This window comes from Convolutriloba macropyga, chromosome 3 (genome assembly GCF_964194025.1).
Source record: "Convolutriloba macropyga chromosome 3, txConMacr16.3, whole genome shotgun sequence".
In the NCBI taxonomy this organism is placed as follows: Eukaryota; Metazoa; Xenacoelomorpha; order Acoela; family Convolutidae; genus Convolutriloba; species Convolutriloba macropyga.
In genome coordinates, this window is record NC_134470.1 from 53060754 (window position 1) to 53080696 (window position 19943).

The 19943-nt window shown below is 41.2% G+C and overlaps 1 protein-coding gene and 1 non-coding gene across 2 annotated transcripts in view; one reads left to right on the forward strand and one right to left on the reverse strand.

The window, feature by feature from the left end:
* LOC142336660 (uncharacterized) overlaps positions 1–19943 on the forward strand; it is a 100255-nt gene that overhangs the window by 43161 nt on the left and 37151 nt on the right. The window contains exon 7 of the mRNA XM_075385570.1: positions 17477–17701. Coding sequence (XP_075241685.1) covers positions 17477–17701 — 225 coding nt within the window. The remainder of the gene's footprint in view (positions 1–17476; positions 17702–19943) is intronic.
* Positions 17319–17392, reverse strand: Trnai-aau (transfer RNA isoleucine (anticodon AAU)). The gene has a single exon. It is a non-coding gene; the product is annotated as a tRNA-Ile (tRNA).

A 19943-nucleotide genomic window follows, 5' to 3' on the forward strand; every position in this document is an offset into this window, starting at 1 on the left:
CGGTCTACCCAACCCACCCTCAGAGGTCGAACCCCGTGGTTTACGGACGGCACCCCCAACCAGGGAGCGGAGGAATCCCAGCCAAGTTTCGGTCTACCGAACCCACCCTCAGCGGTCAAACCCCGTGGTTTACGGACGGCAACCCCCCAACCAGGGAGTGGAGGAATCCCAGCCAAATTTCCGTCAAACCAACCCCCCCTCAGAGGTTGAACCCCGTGATTTACGGACGGCACCCCCACCCAGGGAGCGGAGGAACCCTAGCCAGCTTTCGGTCTACCAAGCCCCACCCTCAGAGGTCGAACCCAGTGGTTTACGGACAACACCCCCAACTAGGGAGTGGAGGAACCCCAGCAAAGTTTTAGTCTACCCAACCCATCACCAGAGGTTAAACCCCGTAGTTTTTCGGACGACACCCCCAACCAGGCAGTGGAGGCGCCCCAACCAAAGTTGAGTCTACCCAAACCACCCTTCTCCGGTCACTCGGCAATTCCACCCGCAAGCGGCAATCCCCAGCCTAGTTTTTCCTGGCCAACCAGGATTCCCCACCAGCAGCTACCAACCTTTAGCAGCATTCTCAGCAGTTTTTCCTGGCTAACCAGGTTTCACAGCAGCAGCAAGCAACGACAAGCGTCTTTCCCCAGCCTTGTTTTCCCTGGCCAACCAGACTTCCCCACCAGCATCTACCAACCTGCAACAGCCATCTGCAGAAGTTTCCTGGCTAACCAGGTTCCCAGCAGCAGAAAGCAAAGACAAGCGTCATTCCCCAGCCCAGTTTTCCTGGCCAACCAGGATTCCCCACCAGCAGCTATATATATTCATATATGTATATATATATATATATATATATATATATATATATATATATATATTCATATATGTATATATATATATACATATATTTACATATGCTATATATATGCATATATAAATATACATTTTGTATATATATATATATATATATATATATATATTATATATAATTATATATATATATATATATATATATATATATATATATATACATATATATATATAATTATATATATATATATATTTATATATAAAAGTATAATAATAAATGTACATAAAAAATATATACTTAAGTATATATAAATATATATATATATATATATATATATAAATCTATATATATATTTATATATATATATATATATATATATATATATATTTATATATATATGTATATATATATATATATATATATATATATATATATATATGTATATATATATATATATATATATATATATATATATATTATATACATATATTGTCTTCATGTGTCTTCATTCTTAAGTGTTGTTTGTACCGCCCCCAATGATATTGAAGTTCACTGTCTTGTTTGTGAATGCCACAAAGGTTTCAACCCATTTTAAAATTTAGCTGTTGCGATCTGTTTCGGCTTTTCAAAGTCAGCTACTTTTTTTTACTGTTACTACGGTCTTGTGAGATTATTGATTGTTTTTGCTTCTATTTTGAAGAAAAGTTATACCGCAAGTTTTCCGGTTATTATAATTGTTTGAATTTTCTTGACACTTATTTTACTTATGCCTGTGAATGTGACAGCATGACCCCAACTTCACTTTGTAAGCCCGTTTGCCCAGTATAAAGTCACTGTCTGTGGCTTGACCCATTAGTTTCCGAGTTAAGTTATCCTTGATTTTCTTGACGCCACCTTTCGCTGGCCAATGTCGTTGCTCTCTTTGGTCAATTTGCCTGGTTGCATATATTGTTTGTGGATCCAAATTGTCGTCCTCAGTTACAACGAGATGTGTTGGGAGTTTTTTCGTAGAACTGTCGAATGTTTCTCGCTCGGGTCCCTTGTCTAGGCAGGGCTCTTTGCTCTTCTTAGTTCATCATCCCTGAAGCCGCCTATTTCTTTCAATTAGTTTTTATCTAAATTAGTTTCTGTATAAAAAATGCCTTGATTTTTGTTGACTTCTTTAAATTTTAGTAAACGCTTTGTAATGAACTCTTAAAGAACTGACTTTTGAGCAGTCAGAATCATAAATTGAATATAGAACGTGCAAAATGAGGTAGACCAAGACAAAACACCAAGACATTATGAATTGATGATTAACAACTTTAAGCAGAGTTATAGACGTAGTTGATGACATGGCGCACCAACGTTAGAAGGCACGAACCCTTGACTACAGCCTGCCAACACTCGAAGCTAAGTCCAAAGCCATAGCACCCCCATCATTTTTTTTTCGAATATTGTTCTAACACCCCACCGTTTTTTTTACGGACAGTACCCCCACCCAGGCAGTGGAGGTGACCCAGCCAAGTTTCGGTCTACCCAACCCACCCTCAGAGGTCAAACCCCGTGGTTTACGGACCGCACCCCCCCCCCCACCCAGGGAGCGGAGGAATCCCAGCCAAGTTTCGGTCTACCCAACCCACCCTCAGAGGTCAAACCCCGTGGTTTACGGACGGCATCCCCCAACCAAGGAGCGGAGGAACCCCAGCCAAGTTTCGGTCTACCCAACCCACCCTCAGAGGTCGAACCCCGTGGTTTACGGACGGCACCCCCAACCAGGGAGCGGAGGAATCCCAGCCAAGTTTCGGTCTACCGAACCCACCCTCAGCGGTCAAACCCCGTGGTTTACGGACGGCAACCCCCCAACCAGGGAGTGGAGGAATCCCAGCCAAATTTCCGTCAAACCAACCCCCCCTCAGAGGTTGAACCCCGTGATTTACGGACGGCACCCCCACCCAGGGAGCGGAGGAACCCTAGCCAGCTTTCGGTCTACCAAGCCCACCCTCAGAGGTCGAACCCAGTGGTTTACGGACAACACCCCCAACTAGGGAGTGGAGGAACCCCAGCAAAGTTTTGGTCTACCCAACCCATCACCAGAGGTTAAACCCCGTAGTTTTTCGGACGACACCCCCAACCAGGCAGTGGAGGCGCCCCAACCAAAGTTGAGTCTACCCAAACCACCCTTCTCCGGTCACTCGGCAATTCCACCCGCAAGCGGCAATCCCCAGCCTAGTTTTTCCTGGCCAACCAGGATTCCCCACCAGCAGCTACCAACCTGTAGCAGCATTCTCAGCAGTTTTTCCTGGCTAACCAGGTTTCACAGCAGCAGCAAGCAACGAAAAGCGTCTTTCCCCAGCCTTGTTTTCCCTGGCCAACCAGACTTCCCCACCAGCATCTACCAACCTGCAACAGCCATCTGCAGAAGTTTCCTGGCTAACCAGGGTTCCCAGCAGCAGAAAGCAAAGACAAGCGTCATTCCCCAGCCCAGTTTTTCCTGGCCAACCAGGATTCCCCACCAGCAGCTATATATATTCATATATGTATATATATATATATATATATATATATATATATATTTATATATATATACATATATATATTCATATATGTATATATATATATATATATATATATATATATATACATATATTTACATATGCTATATATATGCATATATAAATATACATTTGTATATATATATATATATATATATATAATTATATATATATATATATATATAAAAGTATAATAATAAATGTACATAAAAAATATATATCTAAGTATATATATATATATATATATATAAATCTATATATATATTTATATATATATATATATATATATATATATATTTATATATAAATATATTTGTATATATATATATATATATATATATATATATATATATTATATACATATATTGTCTTCATGTGTCTTCATTCTTAAGTGTTGTTTGTACCGCCCCCAATGATATTGAAGTTCACTGTCTTGTTTGTGAACGCCACAAAGGTTTCAACCCATTTTAAAATTTAGCTGTTGCGATCTGTTTCGGCTTTTCAAAGTCAGCTACTTTTTTTACTGTTTCTACGGTCTTGTGAGATTATTGATTGTTTTTGCTTCTATTTTGAAGAAAAGTTCTACCGCAAGTTTTCCGGTTATTATAATTGTTTGAATTTTCTTGACACTTATTTTACTTATGCCTGTGAATGTGACAGCATGACCCCAACTTCACTTTGTAAGCCCGTTTGCCCAGTATAAGGTCACTGTCTGTGGCTTGACCCATTAGTTTCCGAGTTAAGTTATCCTTGATTTTCTTGACGCCACCTTTCGCTGGCCAATGTCGTTGCCGAACCCCGTGGTTTACGGACGGCACCCCCCAACCAGGGAGCGGAGGAATCCCAGCCAAGTTTCGGTCTACCCAACCCACACTCAGAGGTCAAACCCCTTGGTTTACGGACGGCAACCCCCACCCAGGGAGCGGAGGAATCCCAGCCAAGTTTCGGTCTACCCAACCCACCCTCAGAGGTCGAACCCCGTGGTTTACGGACGGCACCCCCCAACCAGGGAGCGGAGGAACCCCAGCCAAGTTTCGGTCTACCCAACCCACCCTCAGAGGTCGAACCCCGTGGTTTACGGACGGCACCCCCCAACCAGGGAGCGGAGGAATCCCAGCCAAGTTTCGGTCTACCGAACCCACCCTCAGCGGTCGAACCCCGTGGATTACGGACGGCAACCCCCCACCAGGGAGTGGAGGAATCCCAGTCAAATTTCGGTCAAACCAACCCCCCCTCAGAGGTTGAACCCCGTGGTTTACGGACGGCACCCCCCACCCAGGGAGCGGAGGAACCCTAGCCAGCTTTCGGTCTACCAAGCCCACCCTCAGAGGTCGAACCCAGTGGTATACGGACAACACCCCCAACTAGGGTGTGGAGGAACCCCAGCAAAGTTTTGGTCTACCCAACCCATCACCAGAGGTTAAACCCCGTAGTTTTTCGGACGACACCCCCAACCAGGCAGTGGAGGCGCCCCAACCAAAGTTGAGTCTACCCAAACCACCCTTCTCCGGTCACTCGGCAATTCCACCCGCAAGCGGCAATCCCCAGCCTAGTTTTTCCTGGCCAACCAGGATTCCCCACCAGCAGCTACCAACCTTTAGCAGCATTCTCAGCAGTTTTTCCTGGCTAACCAGGTTTCACAGCAGCAGCAAGCAACGACAAGCGTCTTTCCCCAGCCTTGTTTTCCCTGGCCAACCAGGCTTCCCCACCAGCATCTACCAACCTGCAACAGCCATCTGCAGAAGTTTCCTGGCTAACCAGGGTTCCCAGCAGCAGAAAGCAAAGACAAGCGTCATTCCCCAGCCCAGTTTCCCTGGCCAACCAGGATTCCCCACCAGCAGCTACCAACCTGCAACAGCATTCTGCAGCAGTTTTTCCTGGCTAACCAGGTTTCTCAGCAGCAGCAAGCAACGACAAGCGTCTTTCCCCAGCCTAGTTTTTCCTGGCCAACCAGGATTCCCCACCAGCATCTACCAACCTGCAACAACATTCTGCAGCAGTTTTCCCTGGCTAACCAGGTTTCTCAGCAGCAGCAAGCAACGACAAGCGCCTTTCCCCAGCTTTGTTTTTCCTCGCCAACCAGGATTCCCCACCAGCATCTACCAACCAGCAGCAGCAATCTGCAGAAGTTTTCCTGGCTAACCAGGGTTCTCAGCAGCAGCAAGCAACGACAAGCGTCTTTCCCCAGCTCGTTTTTTCTGGCCAACCAGGATTCCCCACCAGCATCTACCAACCAGCAGCAGCAATCTGCAGAAATTTTCCTGGCTAACCAGGGTTCCCAGCAGCATCAAGCAAGAACAAGCGTTATTCCCCAGCCTAGTTTTTCCTGGCCAACCAGGATTCCCCAGCAGCAGCTACCAACCAGCAGCAGAAATCTGCAGAAGTTTTCCTGGCTAACCAGGGTTCCCAGCAGCAGCAAGCAACGACAAGCGTCTTTCCCCAGCCTAGTTTTTCCTGGCCAACCAGGATTACCCACCACAGCTACCAACCATCAGCAGCAATCTACAGAAGTTTTCCTGGCTAACAGGGGTTCCCAGCAGCAGTAAGCAACTACAAGCGTCTTTCCCCAGCCTTGTTTTCCTGGCCAACCAGGATTCCCCATCAGCAGCTACAAACCAACAGCAGCTTTGTGCAGCAGTTTTACTGGAGAACCAGGGTTCCCAGCAGCAGAAAGCAACGGCAAGCGTCATTCCCCAGCCTTGTTTTCCTGGCCAACCAGCAGCCACCAGCCAAGTGCAGCATTCTGCAGCAGCTTTCCTGGCTAACTAGGATTTCCAACGGCAGCAACCCAAATCCACTTCACCTGAGCACCCAGAATCTTTCCTCTACATCATAACTCACTTATTGTCTCGACGTCCACTGATTGTATGTGACATGCGATATCATCTTTTCAAGTCTTCGAAAACGAAGTTCATATTGATCACAGATTCGCAGGGAAGACATTTCGAATCTGGAAACCTGAATATATTATCTCTTCCCGGCGCAACCATCAAAGACGTATATAACTTTGTTCCCCCTATCAATCAGTACTGTAAAATTATACTGTTTATTGGCGGTAACGACTTGTATAACGGCTGCAAACCTTCAGACAAAACACCAATCGACATCGCAAATCAGTTGATTGAACTCGCAAATTTTTTGACCGAAAGAACCAAGGAAGTATACCTCATAGGAATACCAGAACGAAACGAAAACAAACAGCGATCAGCAGCCGTTAACGAAATCCTCAAGAAAGTGTCCCACAGAACTCGTAGTCACAAACCCTCAGTCAACTGGAAATATAGAGGAATCAGTCAGCATATATCAGGCGCTAAATACTTCAATCCTAAAGATCATCTTCACCTTAACGAATGTGGTCGCTCAAACCTTCACCACCTTATCAAACAAAAGATTCTGTACAAGGATTATTACCTAATGTTGAATAACAGTGGTCACAGCAAAATTTACGAGTGTAAACGGAATTCATGTACGTGCATCTGCTCAACCTGGTAGTTTCTACTTCAACTTAAATTTGACAAATCCTCTTCACCTTAAATGTTCACCAGGCTCTGTGAGTAGCCTCTTGAACTACTTGTGAGATAACAGATTACTTCCGAAAACATCTCTACTAGCTGTCCCCAGGTTCCGTGAGGTGCCATTGGTCAGCTGGTAGAGACAGCATTGTCTTCTAACCGTCCCCAGGTTCCGTGAGGTGCCACCGGTCAGTTAGCAAGACAAATCTCCCCAAGTCAAAAGACCTCATACATATCCAACGTAGTAATTCAGATTTCTTGTGACCAAATACCAACATCAAATCGTCCGCCAGAAATTACAATAGACCAACACAGCCTCAATTCTTTTGAGCATACGTAAAAAGATAAAATTTTACCTACAGATTTCTATAAAGAAAAGTTCACCATGCCTGCCAAAACCGTTGAAAGTCAGCGTAGTTTTCACAAATATTGCGTTTCGAGCATAAAAAATCTGATCGAAGACCTTTCAACTGATGAGAATCTGCCATACGACGAGTTCATAGAAGGAGAAAAGGAAGTTCAGCAGTTACTATCTGAGCTAGAAAAGACTAATGAGTTTCTCCTACTCATTCTAGACGAATCACAACATTGTCAGTTTTTAGATGAGTCATTAGCAGTTAAACGCGACTCCCGCAGAAAACTTAACTTGGTTCGGAGAAAATTAAAAGTCAGTTCTGAGCTTGTCAACAATTCAACGGATACACAAACAAGATTACCAACAAACCTCCAACAACAAACACTACAAAACGAATCAGAACACAGAGAGATTCCGCAGGAAAATTTATCAGCTTCAACAGGTATAACACTTAGTTCCAATCAACCGGCAACGTTTCAAAATACAGAAACATCAAACTTTTCCTTCCATGCATCAGCCACAAGAAATTTGTTTGATCAAACTACGTTTCCACAACATCAAGCCTCATTTGGTCTGGCAAATTGTCAGGATCACACTCATAGGCAACAATTTATCACTACCCCGATCTCATCAGGAACTCTCCCGACACTAAAACTTGACACCTTTAATGGCAATCCCCTCACTTGGACAGATTGGATACAGTTATTCGAGTCTGTCATTGACTCGAGGCCACTTAGCACTACAGAAAATATGACGCACTTACAATCACTTCTCACTGGACAAGCAAAGAGTTTAGTTAAAGGCTACGGTTGCAATGGTCAATGCTATCACCAAGCTCTAGCCGACCTGAAGAAAAAGTATGGCAAGTCTAGCGTCATCGTAAATGCGTACTTAGAAAAACTTGCATCGTTTCCGAGCCCGTCAGCCCAGCTACCCAAAAGTTTTGACAATTTTAGTATATTTATAAACGACTTGGTGAATACTTTTACACGCCTGGAATACGAACACGACCTCAAATCAACGATGAATACCCAAGTTGCAATACAGAAATTACCTTATAGCCAACTAGTTGACTGGAGCAAACATTGTGCACAACATCAGATTGAATCTCCCTCCTTAGAGCAGTTCGCCGAATGGCTCTCTTTGACTGCTCAAACCTTCGAGAATTTAGAACCTTTTTCTCGAAACAAGCTGGGCAAAAATGACTCATCAAATCCGCGGAGCAATCGTTCACAATATGGGAACAATCACCCTAGATATGATCAAAACCAAATTCAAGGAACATCAAGATATGTATCCACGCAAGACAAGATTTCCGACATGCAGACAACTTCAAAATTTAACAAAGAACGTAGTCAACATCAAAGGCAGTTCAAGAGTTCTAGAAATCAGCAGCAACAATTAGAAGACCAAAACGTTCCTCAAACCAGCAGAGCTTCAAAGTGTCTGTTCGAGGACGGTAACCACAGAATATACATGTGCGAAAAATTCAAAAACATGTCCGTTAAGCAGCGTAGGGACGCCATCTATCAACTCAAAGCCTGTTTCAATTGCCTGAAAATGGGTCACTCTTCAAAGGAGTGCCCTTCTACGCAGAGTTGCAGAAGTTGTAACAAATGTCATCATACACACTTACACGATGAGTCTAGCCAGTCAGCGAACTCAACACATTGCAGTACCGCTGGATCATCAGAACGTCCTGCACTCCTTCAGATACTCCCCGTAACACTCTCAAGGGATGGTAAGTCAGTAAACACGTACGCCTTTCTGGACAATGGAAGCGTCGTATCAATGATGTTAACGAAAACTGCTTCCGCACTTGGAATCGTTCTTGACGAAAAAACCCAACACACAGAATTGCACAAAGGAATCCATGGAACAAAAAGTGTGTCATTCAACAACGTTAACCTTTCGATTAAAGGAATGAGTTCTAATCAAACTTTTGATATAGAAGACGTTCAGGTTTCGGCCGACATAGAGTTTCCCCAATATAATTTAGAATGGATTCGAAAAGTGTGTCAGGAATTTGATCACTTGAAACACATTTCATACCCCGACGTTGACATCAATCAAATCTCTATTTTGATTGGATGCGATAATTTTGATCTCATTGCACCTAGAGAGATTCACTATGGTCCTCCAAATACCGCAAGAGCTATTCAAACAGAACTTGGATGGACTGCGTCAGGGAAAACTGATCTGCCTTCAGCAGTAACATGCCAGTCTCAAATTGTCAAAAGTGAGTCTACAGAGTGCTGCGAAATTGACGACACTCTGTATAACGAAGTACTCAACTGGTACAAAGTTGAAAACTTGCCGTCCAATAAAGACGTCACAAAATCAGAGACCGATAAACGCGCATCAGACATTTTGGAATCTACTGTAGAGTTCAAGGAAGGACGATACCATGTTGGGCTTTTATGGAAAAACAAACCCGACCTGCCAAATAACTTCACTTTAGCCTTCAAACAACTCAACGCCCTAGTTAAGCGACTAGAAAGAGACCCGGAATTGTTAGAGAAATACACGAAAACAATCGACGAAGATCAGAAAAAGAATTACATTGAAGAGGTTCCCTTAGATAAAATGACTCCAAACATTTGGCACATTCCGCATCACCCTGTCATAAACCCTAACAAAGCAAAAATAAGAAAAGTTTTGAACGCAGCATCAAAATATCATGGTGTATCATTAAATAACCAACTCATGCCAGGGCCTGACTTGATGCAAAACTTGACCGGTGTTATCTGCAGGTTCAGACAGAAAAAAGTTGCGATATCTGCTGACATTGAAGGCATGTTTATGCAAGTAGGTGTTCGACCACAGGACCAAAAGTTTTTAAGATTTCTGTGGAAGAAAGGCGAAAAGATAATTTGCTTACGTTCCTTTTACATGGATGACCTGTATCACGCAACAGACACAGTCGAAGAAGCAATTTCCATTTCAAAAGATCTGAAAAATTTACTTTTGCTAGGTGGTTTCAATTTAACCAAATGGTCCTCCAACTCACTTGAAACAATGAAGTCAATCCCTAAAGAAGACCAGAATCCTAACGATACAAAGGAGTCTACCATTCTACCGCCTATTCCAAAGTTCGGAGAAAAAGACGAACAGCCATCATCAACTGATACCGAGAGAGTATTAGGAATACAGTGGTCTGTGTCTAGAGACTCTTTCGTTATAAACAGCAAAACGTTTAAAAAAGTGGATCTAGAGAACCCCACCCAAAGAAAGATTTTGAAGAGTGTTTCATCCATCTATGACCCAATTGGGTTTATTGCGCCCTTCACAGTGCGGTTAAGAACAATCATGCAGGACGTCTGGCGTTTAGGAAAACAATGGGACAACCTGTTACCTACAAGTTTTGATGCAACCCTGAAGTCTCTTATGACAGAAATCAGAAACATTTCCAGCATCGAAATACCACGATTTCTGTTCGAGGAGAAAAAGACACCTAAAGAATCAACTCTTCATATCTTTTGCGACGCTTCTCTAACAGCAATGTGTGCCGTAGCATATTTAAAAACAGAGTATACAGATTCAACTTGTTCAATCAATTTTATAATGGGAAAAGCAAAAGTTGCCCCGATTCGACAGCAAAGCATACCTAAACTAGAACTGGCAGCAGCTGTTATCGGAGTCCGGCTGGCCTTCTTCATAAAGCAACAGCTCGATGTAACAATTAGCAAAACGACATTTTGGTCGGATAGCGCAACCACCCTACAATGGATTTACAACTCCAAAGAGAGATACAAAATGCATGTAGCAAACAGAGTTGCAGAAATTCTTGAAACAACTTCACCATCAGACTGGCGTCATGTTCCAGGTGTCTTGAATCCAGCTGACGACGGAACAAGAGGGTTGAAATTAAACGAGTTCAAACCGGATTGTCGTTGGTTTAACGGGCCACTTTTCTTGAAACATGACCCAACAAATTGGCCTCCGACAAAAGTGCCAAATTACCCTTTAGCAGCTTCAATGGCTCTCTCAAGGGCAAACCAGCCACTCATTGACCCAAAACGGTTCTCAAGCTTTGAAAAACTTAAACGCGTTCTTGCATTTGTAATTTTGTTTATCAGCAACCTCAAAACTACAACGAAGAGTTTCCACTTGGTCAATATGAGCAAAACTTATCTACTTAGGCAATCTCAAGAACTCTCATTTGAGGAAGAGCTAGATTGTCTTCGCAAAGACCAAACCGTTCCAGCACACTCAAAAATAAAAAATTTCTTGCCCTTCATTTCCGACGACGGAGTTATAAGAGCTAATGGACGTCTTGCCAATGCAAATCAACTGGAAGAAAACTTACAAACCCCAGTAATCCTAAGTGGCAAAGAACATATAACTTTTCTAAAGCTTAGAGATATTCACAACCACAATGGACATACAGGACTCGGCCATTGCCGTTTCATTGTTCAACAGTCCTTTATTGTAATCAGCCTTCGCTCCACCTTACGAACATTAATCAACCGATGTTTCGATTGCCGTCGACAAAAAGCAGTAGCGTTGCAACCTCAAATGGCACCCCTGCCAGACTTTAGAATTTCAAATACTGAAAACTTTATTTTTCAAAATACGGGTGTAGATTTCTTTGGTCCTTTCGCTATAAAGGCCAGCGACAACTTGTATCCAAAACGATACGCTTGCATCTTCACTTGCCTTACCACAAGAGCCGTTCATCTAGAACCAGCTTACCATTTAAGCACTGATTCCTTTATTCAAGCGATACTGAGGTTTACTGCCCGTCGAGGAAACCCTCACCTCATTGTCTCTGATAATGGTAGAAATTTCGTTGGCGCTTCTCGTGAACTCATTACAAAAGTAAACCAATTCGACCACCAGGAAATCAGTGACCGATTATTCAAAGAGACCATCGAATGGAAGTTCATCCCACCATACGCATCCCACTTCGGAGGAGCATGGGAAAGACTCGTGCAGTCCTCAAAACGAATTCTCTACTCAGTGATTGGCTCTCAAATGTTGACCGAAGAAACATTTCACTCGTTCCTAACTCCAGTCGAAGAAATCCTGAACAGCAGGCCTTTGACTCACGTCCCAGACAACGGTTTGTCTTATCAACCAATCACGCCTAATCATTTCCTTATCGGTCGACCTCAGAAACGTTTGCCGTCAATACTGTCAATCACTAAAGATTACAACAAGGACTGGAAAAGATGTATTACCCTTTCACATCAATTTTGGACACGACTCCTGCGCGAGTTCATACCCACAATGGCTAGGAGACCCAAATGGATAAAAGATCAGAATCCTCTCGAAGTTGGTAGCCTTGTTTGGATATTGGAAGACATGACTCCACGAGGTATTTGGCCCGTCGGTATTGTGGAAAAATTGTCTCACAGCAATGATGGAAAAGTTAGATCATGCGAAATCAGAACTGGGTTCGGGAAACAAACAAGACCAGTAAACAAATTGGCACTAGTAATTGACGACTAGGAAACGAATCATAACGTCGAAACAGGACACAAATTTAATGAACAGTAACCACATTCACAACTTTTAACAAATCATTAACCCTTTAGGTTTTGACTACAACGCCAAAACGAGGGGGACTGTAATGAACTCTTAAAGAACTTGACTTTTGAGCAGTCAGAATCATAAATTGAATATAGAACGTGCAAAATGAGGTAGACCAAGACAACACACCAAGACATTATGAATTGATGATTAACAACTTTAAGCAGAGTTATAGACGTAGTTGATGACACGCTTCGTCAAGAGTTTTCTATTTAAAATCTGAGCTTTCCAATTAAGTCCACGTTCTCCGCATCAAGCGAATCGTCTCCGATTTTAGTAGATGTGCTCTTTTTCGTGCAAGCTTCTGATTATCTTCATCTGGTGTTTTGCATCTTAATCTCATAGAAATGTAGAATTTGTTTTACGAAGTTGGCCTGCTTCAGAATATGTCATGATAGCATTATAACATCCGGTACATTGTGAACGTAATTTATACATACTAGTTAGCTGTTTTCATCTGTAGCTGAGCCCAGAAGTTTGCTTCCAGTGACTTTGGTTCAAGTTTAGAGAGGTCCCGGTTTCTGTTCCTTTTCAAACCTTTCCTGTCAGAAATTTTCATTTTACTAATTGATTTTTTAGCTTTGAACTTCTTGCAAGCTCTACTGGGCAGCTTTATTCTCACCTCAAAATGATTTTTTCATCACGAGTATATTAAGAGAACACCTGAGTCGATGAGCAAACGTTATACCTACACCAGCAATATTTTTTGGCAACACTCTATTAAGAGATTCTTATGTAATTTGGTCAGTAGAATGCCTGGGCCTTAACTGTTCTCAGAAATACATCTTGGCATTGTCCTATATCAAATTCTTGGACCTCCCTTTGAGCACGAGCCGCCTGGGAATGGCTAATACTCCACTGTTTGGCTTCAACAAGCCAACGAAGAGCTTTGTAAATTGGACTTCTAATACACTACGGAGTTGATCTCTGACATCTACTTTAAGGTAAACTGCAACCTTGTCACGTCTGGGAACCTTTTTTAACCTTCGTTTGGGTCTCTGGCTGCCGTGGTGCTAAAGCCATTGTGATCTTGGCGACTGTTAACGCATTGGTTGAGTTTGTGTGACCTCCCACTGTCTCTGCTGCCCTCCGTACTACGTTAGTTTGAATCGAATGATTTGATTGTCTGTTTCACTTCATTCTGTTTTCACTTCACACTCTCAGAACTCGTAAAAGAAATGCCACTCCTCAATTGGTTTTTATCAAAGTTATCATCTGGAGTTCAATTGAGCTCTTTTTTTCTCGACAGTAAAGGTATGTATGTATTTGTTGTGCGCGACTTGAAACGGGGAGAACTTTCTGTTTGAATTTCCGTTGATCTTCATCCAACATCTGCCTACCGCCCTACAAAAACTAACGTATGGAGTTACAATGGCTCAATGACCTGGCATGTAATCTGAGAAGGCGCGCATCAGTCTTGGTCACTGCATCATCTGCTCAACCAGTGTGCCCTAGCATTCTTGTTTTCTTTCTTTGGATAAAAACTTTAAAGTATTCTTCATATTGGCTAGTCTTCATCATATTGTACACTTTGCACTGACGTTTCTTTTTTTACCTCGGGCGTGCACTTTGTGTCCCCTGTGTCCAATCATCTCACAAGTAGCAGCCTATTTTCCTTTCTTTTCATAAAATGATTAGTGCCAGCTGACCACTCTGTTACTTTTGTCTCTGTATGCGCTTTTATGAAAGTTCTGAATGTTTTAAACTCTGTGCATGTTTTTACCGGGTTTAAGTTCTACAAGAATGAAATTTTCCCATGGCCGATTCTGGACTTTTGCCTAGGGTTTTGATTAAGATCTTTGAGACCCAGAGACTGCTTCCCTTGCTTCTGTTAGCCGGATGAGCAGCTCCTCCGCTTATAAAGAAAATATTCAAAAGCTCATAAATTTCTGCTGTTAATTAATATTATAATCAGGGTCGTTGAACAACCTATTGATTTTTTCAGTTTAACTTGGTTTAGCTCTTTTAATTTTTAGAAAAACTTTAAGCTGAGTTCACATAATATTTGAAGGAGATTTCAAATAGCTTCTGTATTGTAGATGGTAGGTTTGGATTCTCAAACATGTTTTAAACTCCAATGTTATGACTTTTTGCCTAAAATTAAATTGCAGCGTCTCAGCGAAAAATCATTTAATAGTATAATTCTGTAAATTTTGCGCTTTCGCATCGGTTTTTATTGGGAATTTCTTGTAAAGCGCTGGAGCAAAAATCTGATTTCAAATTTATTGATCAGTTTTTATGAAGTGATTTCTATTTTTTTTCAATTGAAACAAAATTGCAGTAACAAATACAACCTCCATATAACAAAGAAATAACAAACTAATTTTAGCTCTATGACATCTTTCTCTTGGGATATAGGAAAACATTGTTGTCACAAAATATTTAAGTACTTCGTTAGGAGATCCAAATTTTGCTTCTTGCAAATGTGAGAGACAAAAAATATAGAGCAGGAGTTTCATATTCACTTGTCTAAAAAATTTAAAACCAAAGTCCCTCCTGGCTGCGAGCAGCTGTTGGGAAATAATCGTGACTTCTTTTTGATGCAAAAGAATCGAAAGTACGTTTTATTTGCAGAAAAATTGGACTGAATCTTTGATATCCTGAATACGACAGGTAGGCTTCGAAACAAAAAATTTAATTCATCAGTTCAAGGCTGCAATTCGTTGGTTCAATTCCTTGGTTTGATCCGTTGGATAAGATTGCAGCATTCAGGGCCGAGTATTTAAAAACAATAATTTATTTTTCTCTCTTATTTACGGTGTCACTTTTTTGAGCATAATCGTAATTACTTTGATCCTATTTTTACATTGAACTTTAAACGAACCAAAAATTTTTCACCAGTTGAAATGTTTTATTTTTAGCTTTTCAGTCATAACGAAAACGCCACAGGTTCTGATTGAAGTAATCATCTCTAATTTTTTGCTTCGTGTTCTCCGCATTTGAGTTTGAAATTGCTTGCTTGTTTTTAGGGCACTTTAGATTTTTTTTAGTTTTCCCTTATAACACTAGACATTTCTAAATGTCCAGATATGAATCACTCAGTCTGGACAACCATTCACAGCTGTCCCAACCTCAATATGGAAGCATCATTGTTGCTCGTGTCTAGTTTTCCATTGCTACAATTTCAAAAACTATCTGGATCTTTTTAATACATTGTTTCCCGAGTTAAATGGTAGGCTAGCAAAAATTAGGCTACCTCTTGTGGTATAAATAATACACTTGAGCTCTCAAAGTGTTTCTTGTCTTCTAGTTTTTAAGTCGAGGAACCTTTTTTTGTTCGTGCCGTATAAACCTGATAAAAAATTATTATTGGTTAGTTTTAATTATCTTAAATGAAGTTATAACAGAGGAAAGAATTGAATCAGTCTTTAACTAGCTGCTGAGATTATCTTCACTCATGTAAAAAGGATCGAGGTTTCAGCGGGTGCACTCCAAACCTCACGTTTCTGCATATTTAAAAAATAATTGCAACTTTTTTAGCATATTCCTTCCAGGATGTTGTTGAAAACATGTCAGATAATTGCTGGATAGAGCTGGAATTGTTCAAAAAAGGTGTCGACAATATATTAAAAGATTTATAAAGACTGCTAAAACTGTGTGATAAAATATTAAAAACATGTAAGAAATTAAATCAAAATGTGGAAATGATGTAGAAGTGCGGGAAGAGTGGAAGCTATGTTAGGAAGGAGTGGAAGGTGTACAAAACAAGTCTTGATTGCGTTAAAGAGATTTTACAAAAGTGCTTAAAAAGGTGAGCTTTTGTGCGAAAAATGCTGGCAAATGATTACCAACTGCCAAACATACCTTTTTAATACAAAACAGCCAAAATTGTGCTTGATCCGTAGAGGTGGTTAACTGCAAGAAGAGAAGTCAATTGACTCAGAAACTGAGCTGGTTTGGTGAATGTTATGTAAGAAAAGTACTAAACGTTTGAAAATTGTGTACAAAAAAATTTAACTGTGTAATTAAGTGCTGAAATTTTGTAGGTTGTATGCTTAAAAGCGCTGAAATTAGGATTGTGAGTGGTATCATTAGAAAGCCCGTCCAGTGTAGAATAAATATTTAAAAAGAAAAAAGAACAGATATATAAATCTGCTGGTAACAGTTGAAAAACATTATGCGGAAAAATCTTACCAGTTATCCGTTTTATGTGTTGACAAGCACTGAGTTTATTAAAGAAACGCCTTATGGTTATTCAGCACATTTGAGTGAATAATTTGTAAGATTAATTTTCGGAAATATAGTTCTTTTGAGTGACTGTCAGCGCATTTCTTTACAGCGAATTTCAGTCATAACGTCAACTCAAAAGACAGCACTTTTACTCACATGGTAGGGAAACAATTGCTCATTTTGGATGTTATTTTGATTTAAATTTAAATCGCAAGAATTTATAATTTGAACGGAGGAAAAAGTTTGATAAACTAAGAACCGAAAGATCAAAATATTTACAGAAGGCCGCGTTAGCAAACAATAAATAAAAATTATTGACATCCAAATAAGTTTTTCCTGCTTTTCGATTTCCAAAAGTTAGTTATCATGAGACCAGTAATAATCGTCCTCATCAAAGTTGAAAGAGAAAATGGTTCCAGAGAGGCTCGAACTCTCGACCCTCGCGTTATTAGCACGATGCTCTAACCGACTGAGCTATGGAACCTTGCGTTACGTTGATTATGGAAGAACCAAATTTGTCGAGGAGTTATTGATGAAACCTATCTGAGATCAACATCTCTCTGTTTAGAAGCGTCATCTAACTCAGTCTGAGCTCAAACTGTGCCACTGCCTGGATGCCATTGTTCACTACGCCTTTCCCCACTCAACGTCCGACCCACCCACTCTTTTCTCCTTCAATTGTGTCCTCCTTTTGGCTGTTTTGGGATCCCAGGTTGATAAGTTCCAATCTGTGGCCAGGAAAGTGTTATTGCGTCACATGATGCGATCCAAGAATGACATCCACGCCGCTCAGGTAGAACAATTCTTGGTTTGTAAGTTAGTTTTTTCCCTAAATGCTTGAAAAGTTTTATGATCATATTGTTGCAGTCTTTTGCAACTTCCCGGGTTGACAATTCTTGGATCTTTTCTGTTTGTGCCCCCCCCCTTCAATTTTTTATGGCCAATTTCCACGAATAAGTAATTACTCATTTATGAGATTTTTAAAATATAAAAAGAAACCTCTATATCATCTATTTAATTGGTACCCACTCCAATAACCTTTTCCTGATGCACATACAGAATTACAGAATAGACCTTAGTCGAGGCGCGAAGGTGATCTTGCAAGAAAAAGTTTATCTTCCAAGATTCTTGCAAATAGACAGGTCACGTTTAAAAAAGCTGAAACGGAAATGCAAAAACAAAAACAAACTTTTTATACAGTGACAGAGTTGACATCTAAGGCAGGTGAATTATCTCACTTTTGAAGAGATAACTGAGGATTTTTGAGGCTAACCTAGGCAAGACGGATGGTTATCTTGTAGGAATTTAGGAATTTGGAAGCTTCTCGCAGAAAATGCGTATCTTCAATTTCTGGAAGAAGAATGATCATCTTGCAAGATGCTGCCGCAATAATATTCGTCCCAGAACTTCCCCAGTCGATTTCGAATGGTTATCTTTCAAGATTCTGGTAGATTCCGCCAGAATCTTACAAGATAACCATTCATTTTGCCAGAAACTTGAAAGATAACCATTTTTTCTGCCAGAATCTTACAAGATAACCCTTTTTGTCTGCCAGAATCTTACAAGATAACCATTTTTTTCAAGTACTTCCTACGGCTAAAAAGCACGCGCGAAACGTCTTAGGGTCCTAAGGGGCTCGGAAAAAATTCAAAACGTCACAATATTTGAATGTGGTCATATTTTGCGCATCGACAATAGAAAACAAACGGAAAAATCAACAGACAATAATTAATCTAAGACATCAGCAAATTGTCAGGCAGATAGTAATCAGGAAGTAATTTTAATTGAAAAAAAAATTAACTGCAATATTTTTTTCGTAACATAAAGGGAGCCGTGATGATTGAATATTAGTTACAATACTTCCACCTACAATTATACGACAATTTTTGGCAATCTTTTACGTTTCATGTTTGATACCGTATGTTGTTTATCGGGAATCTTGTATAATCATCAGCCCAGGTTTTTTAGCTTTTAGTTTTTGATATGTTCAGTTCCAATAACAGATTCCTTTCTCCAAAACTCATTTCTTGTACCCGGACCCTAGTGTCAGAATAAATCAGTCCTGATTCATTGATATCCAATAGTAAAACGTTAAATCAGGACTGAATCAGATTGTACTAAGGGTAGATTCTGTACAGAAAAAAGTCAGAGCCATCTTTTTTCATGATTTTTCTCTGCACATACTTTTTTCCATGGTACTTACTGATCCGAGTCAAATCATAGAAAAAACAGAGACAAATTTTAATTTAAAATTTTCGAATACCGTGAAATTCGAAAAACATGTTTCCCAATCCTGCAAAAATGCATGCAGAAAGCTAGAAAGAAGCCTGTAACGACACGTTACAGTGAATATAACAGCCAGCCATATGCCAGCCATATGCAAGCCAAATGCCAGCCAAATACCAGCCAAATGCAGTCAAACACCAGACCTGGACGCAGTTCCTGGAAACCAACCCCCCTTCCACCACAACCACCCCCCCCCCATTTTCAACTTATTCTTACAATATCCACGATCGTCCTCCTTATTCTGAAGTCTCGTTCCATGATCGGCGGTGTGTCCGGGGCTGAGGAAAAGGTTGGAGTAGAAGAGACAGCTATAACTTCAGGTCGTTCCAGAGGTAGCCAGAGGAGGAACACGGCTGAATGAAGACCCGGGGTGAAGACCTTTATGAAAACAGTTAAATTACGTAGTATATCGTCCTTGAGAAAACTACCATTGAGTGGGGGGGGGGGTGGGGTGGGGTGGGGTGTTTTGGTGGGGGAGGGGGGGCTCATTTATATCTCTCATCGCCTGCCTATCGTCCTTGAGAAAACTTGGAGTACGAGGTCTTCATGCCGGGTCTTCATTCAGCATCCTTCCTCCTCTGGCCCCCTCTGGAACGGCCTGAAGTTGTAGCTGTGTCTTCTACTCCAACCTTTTCCTCATCCCGGGACACACCGCCGATCATGGTAAGAGACCTCAGAAGAAGGAGGACGATCGTGCTGAATGGGAGAACGAGATCAGAATGGGAGAACCGAGCCCAGAATGGAAAAAC